This window comes from Mus caroli, chromosome 7 (assembly GCF_900094665.2).
Source record: "Mus caroli chromosome 7, CAROLI_EIJ_v1.1, whole genome shotgun sequence".
In the NCBI taxonomy this organism is placed as follows: Eukaryota; Metazoa; Chordata; class Mammalia; order Rodentia; family Muridae; genus Mus; species Mus caroli.
In genome coordinates, this window is record NC_034576.1 from 86,125,416 (window position 1) to 86,137,618 (window position 12,203).

General features: G+C 46.5%; 1 protein-coding gene across 5 annotated transcripts in view; it reads right to left on the bottom strand.

Moving 5' to 3' along the window:
- The window catches only part of Il16 (interleukin 16), a 96,864-nt gene that overhangs the window by 16,167 nt on the left and 68,494 nt on the right, over positions 1 to 12,203 (bottom strand). For 4 of the 5 annotated variants that reach the window (XM_029479675.1, XM_021168624.2, XM_029479674.1 and 1 more), the window contains 4 exons: positions 11,205 to 11,322; positions 7,593 to 7,725; positions 4,039 to 4,126; positions 1,776 to 2,263 (listed from right to left, as the gene is read on the bottom strand). In XM_029479675.1, the coding sequence (XP_029335535.1) occupies positions 1,776 to 2,263; positions 4,039 to 4,126; positions 7,593 to 7,725; positions 11,205 to 11,322 (827 nt within the window). Of the gene's footprint in view, positions 1 to 1,775; positions 2,264 to 4,038; positions 4,601 to 7,592; positions 7,726 to 11,204; positions 11,323 to 12,203 lie in introns of those variants that run through there. The other variant, XM_029479677.1, reaches the window with a different exon arrangement.

Genomic DNA, 12,203 nt, shown 5'->3' on the forward strand with positions numbered 1-12,203 from the left:
GGAGGACAGATTGCTCAAGATGTGGGATGCTGAACAGAGAAATCAGAGAGAGAGAGAGAGAGAGAGAGAGAGAGAGAGAGAGAGAGAGAGAGAGAGAGAGAGAGAGAAAGTGTGTGCACACGCTCGCACGTACATGTGTTTATATTTGTCTGTGTGCTCTCTTAAATACCTTGGCTCCTTGCCTGGCCTTCCCTACAGAACACCTGCTTCCTCCCCTGGCTGTCTTACTTGGCAATGCTCCTTGCCAGACATGTGGCCCCACCCAATCAGGAAGCCAAAGAGATTCATCAAGGCACCTGTTCTCCTTTCCTGGGTCTGCAGGAGGAAAGCAAAATGTCTACCCTTTCAACATTTCTTTCTGGTTTGCCTTGTAGATTCCGCCTCACACCCAAATGAAGTGTTTGCTGAAGGGGGAGTCAGGGAAACACATTCACAGGATACCCCACCCTCTCTGGTTGCTAGTCAGCCCCGCACCTTCAGCTGCCTGAAAGTCTGCACATCCTGTTTGGTAACACAGCTCCTCCTTCACTGTGTCTTCACCAGGGAACTCAAGAATTTCCTTCCCCATCCACCTCACTGAAGCTTGTCAATGGGCAGTTTGACAAATCTCCTGCTTTCTTCTAGGGGATTTCCAGAGGCCTTACTTCACCCATACAGCACCCTTCACTGCACCCCTCAGCAACACAAACTTAAGTAAGTTCTTCTTCTGTGTAACGGGGATGAACTAAAACAACGTGCGTGAACATATCTAGCATAATGCCTATGGTGGTTTGAGTAGGGACAGCCCTCATAGAGTTGTGTGTTTAAGCACTTGGCCCATAGGCACTGGCACTAGTAGGGAGTTTGGCTTTGTTAGAGTAGTTGTGGCTTTGTTGGAGGAAGTATGTCACTGTGGAGGCAGGCTTTGAAGTCTTATATGCTCAAGATATGCCCAGTGTGGCAGTTTCCTTCTGCCTGTAGATCAAGAGGTAAACAAAGCTCCTCCAGAACCATGTCTGCCTACCTGGTGCCATGTTTTCCACAATAACAGTAATAGATTAAAACTCTGAAATTGTAAGTCCAATTAAACGTCCTTTATAAGAGTTGCCATGGTCATGGTGGCTCTTCACAGTAATAGAAACCCTAAAACAGTGCCCTTTGTTGAAAGGGCTCATGTTTCAGCAGCTTCCTTCCTATCTGCCTACCATCCTTTGGGTGTAAAGCTAGAGGAAGAAGCTCCTGACAGGGTGATGTGGTAACAACCACTTCCAAGAGAAGTCATGGTGCTGGAGCCTGCTATATACTGAAGGGAAGATCTAAGTCTTACAACAGCCCGTAGAGGGAGCCACTCAAAAAGCCCAAAGTAGCAGCTAAGGACACCTAGACTTAGAGAGGATGGTTTCCGAGTCTCCCCACCTACAGGAGGCAAAGCTAATTTCTCATGAACATCTTGTATTCCCACAGGCAATCATTCTCCCTCTCTTTTACCTATTGAGGTCACTACTTGTGGTTAGCAGAGCTTTTCAGATTCCTGGGCTCAGCCTCCCCACCACAAAGTAACCCTGCTACTGATACACCAGCGCATGAGCCACATGACCCACGAGTGTTACTGCCAACCGTTGGCAGGCCTTGAACTTCCGCTTTGGTTCTGCGAAGCTTCATATGTCTCTGCACAGTGAGCTTAAAGAGAGTGCTTCTCTCTGCCAGAGTACAGGAAACCTGCAGACATTTCTAATGCTCAAGGGCAACTTTGCATGTTGCAGGGGACACATGTCCCACTGAGCACACCCTCCTACCTGGCTGCAGGTGGGCAAGGTGTGCCCAGAAGGGTCTGTGACCTTCTCTTTCTCCTCCAGTTTCTTCTGAGGCTCGCTGTCATTTTTAAAGTATTTTCTGGGTGGAGGCTTGGGTTTGGAGGATGTCGGCTTTCTCACCAAAATCTCAAAAGATTTCTTCAGTCTCAGTGGTGGGTGGCTGTCTCTTTCCAAGCTCTCAGGAAGGGGTGGGCTCTCCTGCTGAGGCCTGGATGGGACCCCTGGACACGGCTCTTGCTCCTCCCCTGGGGACAGGCTGGGACTGTGTGTGCTGCCTTCCCTTTCAGAAGGCTGTGGCTCCGCACCTGCACTGCAGGGACTTCCCCCTGGTGACCCAGACATGTAGCTGCTGTCACTGCTGGATCGGACCATGATCTTCTGGGCCCTTCGATGTGGGGGTGCCGAGTGCTTCTCACGTTCTTTCTCCAAGGTAGGCCGCCCATGCCAGCTGCTCTCCAGCCTTTTGACACCTGCATGGTAAGCACAAGGAAACATCCAAACAGAGCCTCAAAAGACCAGACGGACCGCAGGCAGCACCCTGTGCATCCATCTGCTCTAGTAGAGACTTGTAGCCTGGGTAGCCTTGGGTTCAGACTCTGATGAGTTTTCTAACTTTGAGTTGAGAGCATCATTCAACCTTTCTGAGCCTGCATGGGACAGCCACAGAGACACACCACTCATACCACACAGCATTACTAGTCATGCAAGAGCTCAGTGCCCCAGCTGTGGGAAGACTGGTGAGCTACCATGCCAATGTGGGAGGGATTTTAGTTTCAGGGTCTGGTGGAGGTGAGGGCAGTTTATACAGATCTACCCATTCCTGCCAACTCATTCTGACTTGAGTAGATCATGCTAGCTGCAGAGCCCCAGCGCTGTCTGATCTCAGTTCCACCAAACTCTACTCCTCTATTAAACTCCCTCTATAAGAGCAGATCCCAAGGAAATCTAAACTATATCTTATGTGCTACACACTATCTGGGATGAGCCTAACACTCCACTTCTGCTTGTGTGAAAGGAGCTGCCGTTCTACCTGCTAAGCTCTCTTTGAAGTTCAAGAGCAAAGAAAGAAAACATTTGGAGATGCTTTGAACCTTACACCTGAAGGGGTACCATCTTCCAACAAAAGAAGGGCAGACACAGCCCACCTGCCTCCCTTCCTTTCTTATTCCACACCCATGGTTTCCTGAACAGTGGCATTGACACATCTCTAAGATGCTTTCTAGTTCTTCCTAGTGACAAATGGTCACAGGTACCCCTTTCTTGAAGCTGCAACTCAAGGCAATGGGAGCCACAGAGACCTGGTGACGTATGGATTCATTCAGTGGAACCAGGAGAGCCAAAGGGACCCTTATGAGAAAACATCAAAGTGAGTGAGACTCCAGTCCAAACACACTTTAAAGGAAAATCTTTGCTCTATCTTGGTCACAGAATAACACATCTTTATATGAGAGACCTAAATCACTGAAGGAAGGCATAAAAGCGAACATTCCCCTGCATCTGATCATCTTCTCCTCTTCCACTATTAAGAACAGCGAGTGACAGTGTTGGGGATGGGAGGGATTCCCTGTCACTCTCCTGTGCTTCTGTGCATATGGGATGTGTGGAGCCCTGAGTAGGACATAGCGGAAATAAAATGGGGCCCTGCCATCTCCTCTGAATATTTTCCCACATATTTCAGCTTCCTTGACAATATCAGGTTGTCCTCGAATATGGATGCCCCAAGGTGACCTGGTTAATGCCCAAAGGCTAAGCACAGGAACCACCTAGCAAGCCAGGTCCCTGACCAGTTTCTCCATGTACTGGTCACATGACTGGCAAGGTGCCTTCCAGGGCCTTGCTTATTTTGATAATATATACATAAAAATTAGATGTGAGGATGTGGTGAAATAATACATTACATTAAGATTAATTAGTAATTACCAGTGCTTATTATTACAGAGTAGGGACTGCAAATTTGAAGCCTGCCGGGGCACTATCTAAGCAAGGCCTATAGCTACCTCTGGCAGACAATGAAAGGGGTGGAACTGACTGTGGAGCATCTGCCACTTTTAAATTTGCCCATGCAGGAAAAAAAATGTGACCCAAATTTCCCTGGCAGGCTTCTGTCTTTCAACTATCATCTAGTATCAAGCACACTTACCAAGACTGCTCTCATAGTGCTGAGGTAGAGGGCGGGTTAATGGCCAAACCCCAAGCTTTCTCAGGAGACAAAGTTTCTCAAGTCAACCTTCACCACTTCCCTTACCTTCCAAGCTCCACTGGTGCCTGTCCTTCCCAAACTTGACGCCTTCCACAGCCTGAGCCACAGCTTCCTTGAGTTGCTGTTCAGAAACCTGGAAAACATCCACAACCACCTCAAGCAAGAAGCAAAGGCAGGCACAGCAGATTCCAAAGTCTGAACCTGCTGTTGTCCGTGCATGGCTTCACTTTCCACTCTGCAAGAGCTGACAAATCAGCTTCTGGAAATGCCCTGAGCAACACCCTGCCCCCAGGGTCTTCCTGGTGTAGATCACTGTCCATCAATAAAGGTGTCACCAGTGATCACCTTAGTTCTACCTCCAACCTTCTTCTCACCACTGGAAAACTCCCATGGTGGTGAACAATTATTTATAACTGTAGTATCGAGGAATGTGACACCCCCTTCTGTCTTCCTTGTGTACTGCATGAACACAGTGCACTGACAGAAGCAGGCGAACACCCATACACATATAGTAAAATAACAGTCAAGTGTGAGTCTAGGAGTCAAGCAGAGTTATACCCTGATCCCAGTTTCTTCATAGACTAGACACAGGCTCTAAGACACACAGCTTAACCTTCTAAATCTCAACTTCTTGTTCTGTAAACTATAACAACAAAAATCTTCACAGTGTAGAAAGAATGTATTTTACAAAATAAATTATTGGTAATGTGATAAACAAAAGATAAAAACAATAAATAAACCTCCTAGGCAGAAGAGGCAGGTCAGAAGTTAAGAGCACACACCGCTCTTGTAAAGGACAAGACTTCGGTACCCAGCAGCCACGCAGGGTGGCTCACAACTGCCTGCAGTGACTCCAGGACTCCTGACATCTGGGGCACCTGCACTCCCATGCACAGACCCATGCACAGACATATATGCGCACACATCATTTTCAACAGTAAAATAAATGATAAAGAAGTAGTGAACATCAAAATATTGAAGTATGCATTCAAGGCATAGTCAACAGACTGAAAAGACAACTCTCAAATGAGGAAAAAAATACCTATAAATCATATATCTAGTGAAAATATAAAATCCAGACAATAAAGGACAATAACAAAAACCAAAATTTATTTGAAAAAAAAATAAGTAAAAGACTTGGGTGAACATTTCTCCAGAGAAGATATACAGATGGTCAAGAAATGTGAAAAGATGTTCAATAGCACTTACCCTGAACAAAAATCTCAATCACAGAGAAAAATCAATTCACACCTATCAGGGTAGCTACTCACACAGACAGACAAACCAAAACAGAAAAGAATGAATCTTGGGGTTGGAGAAAGGCCTCTGTGGCTCAGAAAGATTGCTGCTCTTTTGGGGGACAAGAGTTTGGTTCCAAAACTCACACTGAACAGGTCCAGGGCATTCAGTGGCCTCTTCTGGCCTCTCCAGGCACTGCATTCACACACACACACACACACACACCACATAAAAATAAAATAACAAGTCTTGGCAAGGAGAAATGAGAACTCTGTGTATTGTTGATAAGGATTTAAAGTGGTTCAGTGTCTATGGAAGACAGTAGACAGTCCTTAAATAATTAGAATAGAATTAGTAGAGGAGCCACATCTGGGCATACACACAAAAGACAAACAAATGAACAAACAAATACCAAGTGGCTCGTGCCTCTAAATCCTACCACTTGGAAGCATGAGACACTAAAAACATGAGATTGTTTCAAGTTTGAGGTCAGTTTGAGTTATGTGGTGTCAGGGCAGTGTGAACTACAGTGTGGCAATGTGAACTACAGTGTGTGAGACGTGGGTCTCAAACTAAGAACTGAAAAGGTATCTCAAAGCCATGTGCATACCTCATGTTCTTTTTTCCACTATCACAATAGTCCAGCGTAGAAACAAGTAACTCTCCATTGAAAGCTAAGTGCTTAAAGAACCCTCAGCATATGCATACATGGGACTATTAGCCAACCTTAGAAAAGAAGGTGAATGTCACAGGCTGTGGCATGGATAAACCATGAGAGTGAAAGGCTAAATGCCTTAAGGCTGTAACAACAGAACAAATGAGTCATGGCTGTGCTTACAGGAGGTATAAAGGCATAACAGAAAAACAAACAAGTGATTACTAATGCCCTGTGGAAGGAATTCTTTAATGGGTAGAGTTCAGATTCTCAAGACAAAAAACGTGGTGGTGGTGGTTGCACAACTGTGTTGGTAGCCTTCGAACCACTGAACTATACTTCTGACTGAGAAGCTGTGCTCAAGACAACAATTGAGTAGCTTCCTTCTCCTTTCAAGCCTTGGTTTCATTGTCTGTGACTTGGAGTGAGGAACAACACAACAGCCTCAGAGCTTGGCAACCCAAACTCATCAGCAGTGTGAACACACTTATAGTACAATTCCAGCCAACATCAGCTCTCACACTTGCCTGCTCTACAAAACCTGTCATCCACTTACAAGCTATGGCTCTGACTTTGAACTTTGTGCTCTCATTTACTGGGATTCACATCTAGGAAACAGTGAATAGCCAGTGGAAGTGGCTCTCACCAGGGAGCCCAAGGTGGTCTCACCTACCTGTCAGCGTGGCACCAAGTCTCAAGCTTAGGTCTAGCCTGGAACTCACAAAAGCATCAACCCTCAGGGTAGCTGCCTATGGAGTGTCTCTATCCTGATATCCCAGAGACATCTAAATATCCTGATATCCCAGAGACATGTTACCCCACCCCCAACTCCTAGGTCATTCTGTCCTTTTCCAATCCCTTAGTCACATTCTGTCTCTTAGCCCAAAGCTAAGTAGTGAGGAAGCCCCTGCTGAATCTTCAAAAGTATGGCTTCTCGTTCCTTCTTCTCTAGACTTTTCCTATGCCTTCTGTGTAGCACAGGGCCTCACCATCTATTTCTTTCTTCTATACTCCACATATTCTACCCTGTTCAAAGGTCGGAACAATAAAATATGAACATGTTGCATCTCGGGCTAATGGCCTGTAGCTCCCCACTGGATCCAGAAAAGAACAGACTCAGCAGCAGTGTGAGCACACTTATAGTACAATTCCACCCAACATTCCTTTTTACAAAGCTATGGCTCATTGCTTCTGACTCTGACTTTGAACTTCGTGTTCCCATTTACTGGGATGATTTTCTAGAGAAACCTAACCTCTAGTGACCTCTGTTTTACTGATCCCTCCCCTTCTCTGTGGTCTCTTTACTGGGGCCATGAGCTTATTCTGGGATCCCCACTATAAATTTGCTCAATCTTAAATCTTCATGGCTGAGCTCCAGATATTTTCACTGTGAGTGCCCACCAGATGCACACACAAATAGATCTCTTGCACTTGATACCTGGGACTCTGGGTTTCTGTCTCTCTGTCCTGAAGCGTGTAACTCAGCTATAAGATTTTCCTACGTGGATATCAATTGTTTCTGCTGACCAGGAGTTTGTCAGTGGGTCTCTGCTATAGAGATTTGTTCCCACACAAAGTCTGAAAGGGTTTGGATGAGTACAGATCAAACCCCAGCCAGCAACATCTCTTTTTCCATTCAGTTCTTGCTCTGACGTTCATACTGAACGAGTGAGCCTGGGCAGAGAAAAGCCCGATGGCACATTACCTGTGGGTCCGGATGTCGGCTTACGATGATGGGAACTGGGCCAGGGTCACAGTGGCTCAGGATTGTGTAGACTTCATTGAGAGTCAGGCAGTGCACTGGAGAATCATTGATTTCCACAATCTCGTCACCACACCTGCAAAAGCACCCACAGGAGCCTAAAACACACTAACAACTATGACAGAAAGAGGGTCACCTCTCAGGAGCCCACTCCTCGTGTGTCAATGCAGCAATGCACTCCTGTCACTGTGCACCATCTAGGCCAGTGATTCATGCGTAGAGCAGTCAACCCAGACTCTGCTCACCTGTCACTCTCCCTTCCTTCTTCCATTGACTCGCTCAACATTGAGGTCATGGTTTACCCTCTCTAGCTGACCAGCCATAACATAATTCATCACATCCTGGCCCTTGGTGTCCCCAGAAGTAGAGTGTCTTAGAGGAGGAAGGACTGGGCAGCATGTGCTAAAGGTAAGAAATCACTGAGGAAGGATGCAGCAGAGGTCCTTGCAAAGAGAAGCAAGAACATCCGCCAAGGAAACTTATTTTAGTTCCAACATAGGTGTTGCTTGTACTAGCAACTGCTGTGGTTTAGAATGGTGCCCTCTGTACTGGCTAATTTTGTGTCAACTTGACACAGCTGGTGTTATCACAGAGAAAGGAGCTTCAGTTGAGGAAATGCCTCCATGAGCTCCAACTGTAAGGCATTTTTCTCAGTTAGTGATCATGGGGGAAAGGCCCCTTGTGGGTGGTGCCATCTCTGGGCTGGTAGTCTTGGGTTCTATAAGAGAGCAGGCTGAGCAAGCCAGGGGAGGCAAGCCAGTAAAGAACATCCCTCCATGGCCTCTGCACCAGCTCCTGCTTTCTGACCTGCTTGAGTTCCAGTCCTGACTTCCTTTGGTGATGAACAGCAGTATGGAAGTGTAAGCCGAATAAACCCTTTCCTCCCCAACTTGCTTCTTGGTCATGATGTTTGTGCAGGAATAGAAACCCTGACTAAGACACCCTCCAAAGGCCTTTGCACCAAAGGCTTAATCCTCCATGGGGTGCTATTGAAAGGTGGTGAAACTGAGGAGCTAGGGCCCAGCGTAAGCCCTCTGGTTACTGGGGGGGAGGGGTGTCTTTGCAGGGACCACTGTGGCTCTGCTCTCTCCTCTCTGTCAGCATTCTAGTCAGAGGTGAACACTTTGTTCTGCCTCCTCTCCCTGCCCTAATGTGTTTCCTCATCACAGACCCACATGCAGTCGGACTGGTCAGACACATATGGATTTTCCAGAACTGCGAGCCAGAATAAACCTCTCTTCTTATAAGTCGATTGCCTCAGATAATCGCTACAGTGACAGAAGGCTGGTTAACACAACCACTGAAACAGAAAACAAACAAAGATACAAAGGACAGGATTGTATCGTGTTATTGATATAAACTGTCCCGGCTCGTCTTATGGCAACTTTGTACAAGCTAAAATCATCTGAAAGGAGGGAATCTCAACTGAGAAAATGCCTCCAGAATATCAAGTTATAGGCAAACCTAAAGAGCATTTTCTTAATTAGTTATTGATGGGAGAAGACCCAGTTCATTGTGGGTGGTGCCACTCCTGGGTTCTATAGGAAATCAGGCTGAGCGGGCCACTATGCAGCACTCCTCCACGGCCTTTACATCAGCTCCTGCCTCCAGTTTCCTGCCTTGCTTGAGTTCCTGGTCTGACTTCCTTCAGTGATGAACAGTGATATGGAAGCATAAGTAAAATAAACCCTCTCTTCAAGGTACGTCTCGTCATGGTGTTTCATCATAGCAAGAGTAACCCCAAGACATGGCCCAATTCCTTCCACCCTTGCAGATGGAGAAACTGGGGCATCAATGGTGAAATGACTTTTCTATTGCAACCTATACTGGGGAGGGACACTTTTCTGTAAAGAGCCAAGAGTAAATGTTTGTTTTCCAAGACACGATGTCTGTGTCACAAATGTTCAACTCTGTCACTGTAGGTGACAGAGCAGCCTTGGGCAGCAAACAAGAACAGTGCATGGCTATGTTCAAATAAAACGTTAGCATAAATGAAGGTAGCAGGTGGTTGTTTTCAAGTGATCAGCTGGGTCAGAATGAGAACTTGAGTCTCCTGACTCTGCACCCTCTGCTTCCTTCTGTGTTTCTGCAGAGCTGACCCCCTTATTTTGCCAAGATGATTCACATTCTCTGGATGTGGATTTTTAATTAATTTTTTGACTTTTGAATAATTGAAGACTCCAGCCATGCAACACAGAAGAGTCCCTACCCCATGGTGGGCCTCTGATGGGGGCAGAAGAGATAAAATAAACACCCGAACCCTGAGTTGGCTCCGCCAATTCTGCAACAAGATGCCCTGACTCTAGAGCTAGGTCACCCAGCCCTGCTACTGGGCCCCTATCTCTGCAGGAGTGTCCCCAGCACAGTAGCAGTGCTTCTCCTGCAGATGGCAGCACAGATCTATTCCTAGCTCCGCATCTCTATCCTGACTCTCACACTGGGAAAAAAAGAAAACTGAAAATCAGGACAAAACCTTCCTGCTTAGCAAAAATGTGTCCTAGCAACAGATGCATTTATACCACTGGCAGATGTTAGAATGGCTGCAAAAGTATTGTAACAGGTTAAACTAATATAAATGATTTCTACCCAGTCAGATCATTTACTGATTGCAGGAGTTCTTTGTAGAGTTGTGACTGCAGTATCTAAAATCATTTTGCTTCTCTCAGCAAGGACATGCATGTACATGGCTTAAAACACCTCTGTCTGCATGTAGAGCTCACAGGTAAACCTGAGAGATGCCCATCTGTGACACCATGGATTCTGTGTGTTGAATCTGATTTAAAATATGCTTCCTTTCTATTTGCCCTTGCAGCCCGGCATTCTCAGAAGCCGTGTTTCTTTAACTGTTACATGCACACAGACTGCTTAGGAATCAGTAACACTGGGCATAGCAGCTCTGGTGTAGGTCTGCGAAGACCACATATCTTGCTGTTGAGGTTTGATCTGTTGCTATGCATTGCAATGCTAAATACTGGCCCCTGAGATCTGGTTGCCCCCAATGAGTAGATCCTCGGGGATGAAGAGATCCCTATGTATACCAAGTGATGCTATGTCATCTTGCCCCCAAAATTATCCCTGATTGGTCAATAAAGATGCCTATGGCTTGAGCAGGAGAAAGGTAGGCAGAGTTTGGGTTCCCAGGCTTTGGGTCTGAGGCAGAGACCACAAGGTAAGGAGAAGAAGAAGGAAGAGAGCATCATGTGGTGGGTGGATTGTGAGAACATGGCCAGCCAGTTGAAAGAGCAACCCAGGTAGAACAGGCCAAATGATATCTCAGGGTTATTGACAGGGAAATAGATCAAGTAGCTTAGAGCCCAGCTCTAGTGCTTTTAAGGCTTATTATAAATATAAAGCTTTTGTGTCTTTTATTTGGGAACATAACAATCTAAGGTGAGATTTAAAAACACCCAAATTGTATTTACCACATCAGGTGACTGACATGGCAGCTGTTGATGTGTAACTGAATCAAGACTGAATATTTCACCATTTCTGCTGAGTTCAACTCAAGATACTCCACGCTGTAAGACAAGGGTCTATTCAGAAATGAGGACTCACCTCAGCCGTCCATCGAGATGTGCCACGGATCCTGGTGACAGTGTGTGAACAAAGATGCCTGAGATGCACTGGAAGTAGGGGATGCTGCACAGGCCGATCCCCAGGCCAACACCTGCCTCTGGAACGCAAAATGGAGGAAGAGCGGAAGATGTGAGCCTTTCTGGGGTGGGGACTAGCCTATTAGGTGTCTCTGACCCCTGACATCCTAGGCTTGTCAAGTGTCTTAGTCACAACATTCATTCCACCCCTGTGTGTGGAGTGTCACTGTGCACAGGGGCCACTTGGGGAACAAATGATGCCCAAAGCAGACAGTTGAGAAGGGGGTGTAGTAAGGTCAAATGGAGAAACACTAGAAAATGAGAGAGGGAAGACACCGGGCAGGAGCTAGAGGAAGTGGGAAGAGGGGAGGAGATAGTGATCTATGCAGGAAATGAATGGGACCGTGTTAGAAGGTGGCAGCACAGCCCTTCATGCCTCAGGGACTACACTTAGTGTAAACCATGGATGACAATAAAGAGCCAGGATGAGGAGACAGGGCAGACAATTGACTAGCAGAAACAGCCCATGCATAGGCTGGGCTGGGAGGAATACATCATGTTGCTATAGGTCCTGAAAGGCCAATGTGGGCAGAACATGGATAGACATGCAGAGAGGTGATGGACCCAAGAGCATGGATCCCAGGCAAACAGGAATGCGGGATGCAGAGAGAGATGAAGTGGCATAGGGCAGGGATCAAGGGCTGGACTCAAAAGGCTTTGTATGCACAGGTATACAAAAACAAACTGACTGAGAAGAGATGCCATGGGACAGTCAGGAATGAGGAAGTGATATGCCTTAACTTCCATCTTTAGTAATATATCTGGCTTTACAAGGAGAGATAACTATGGATGGTTAAGAATGGAAGTGCGTCCAATCCAATTGCGTGGGACCTGAGACTGCATTAGTTAGGGAAGCAGAAACCGGCCTGAGTAGGGCCACAGGCCTCATCCGGCCGGATCA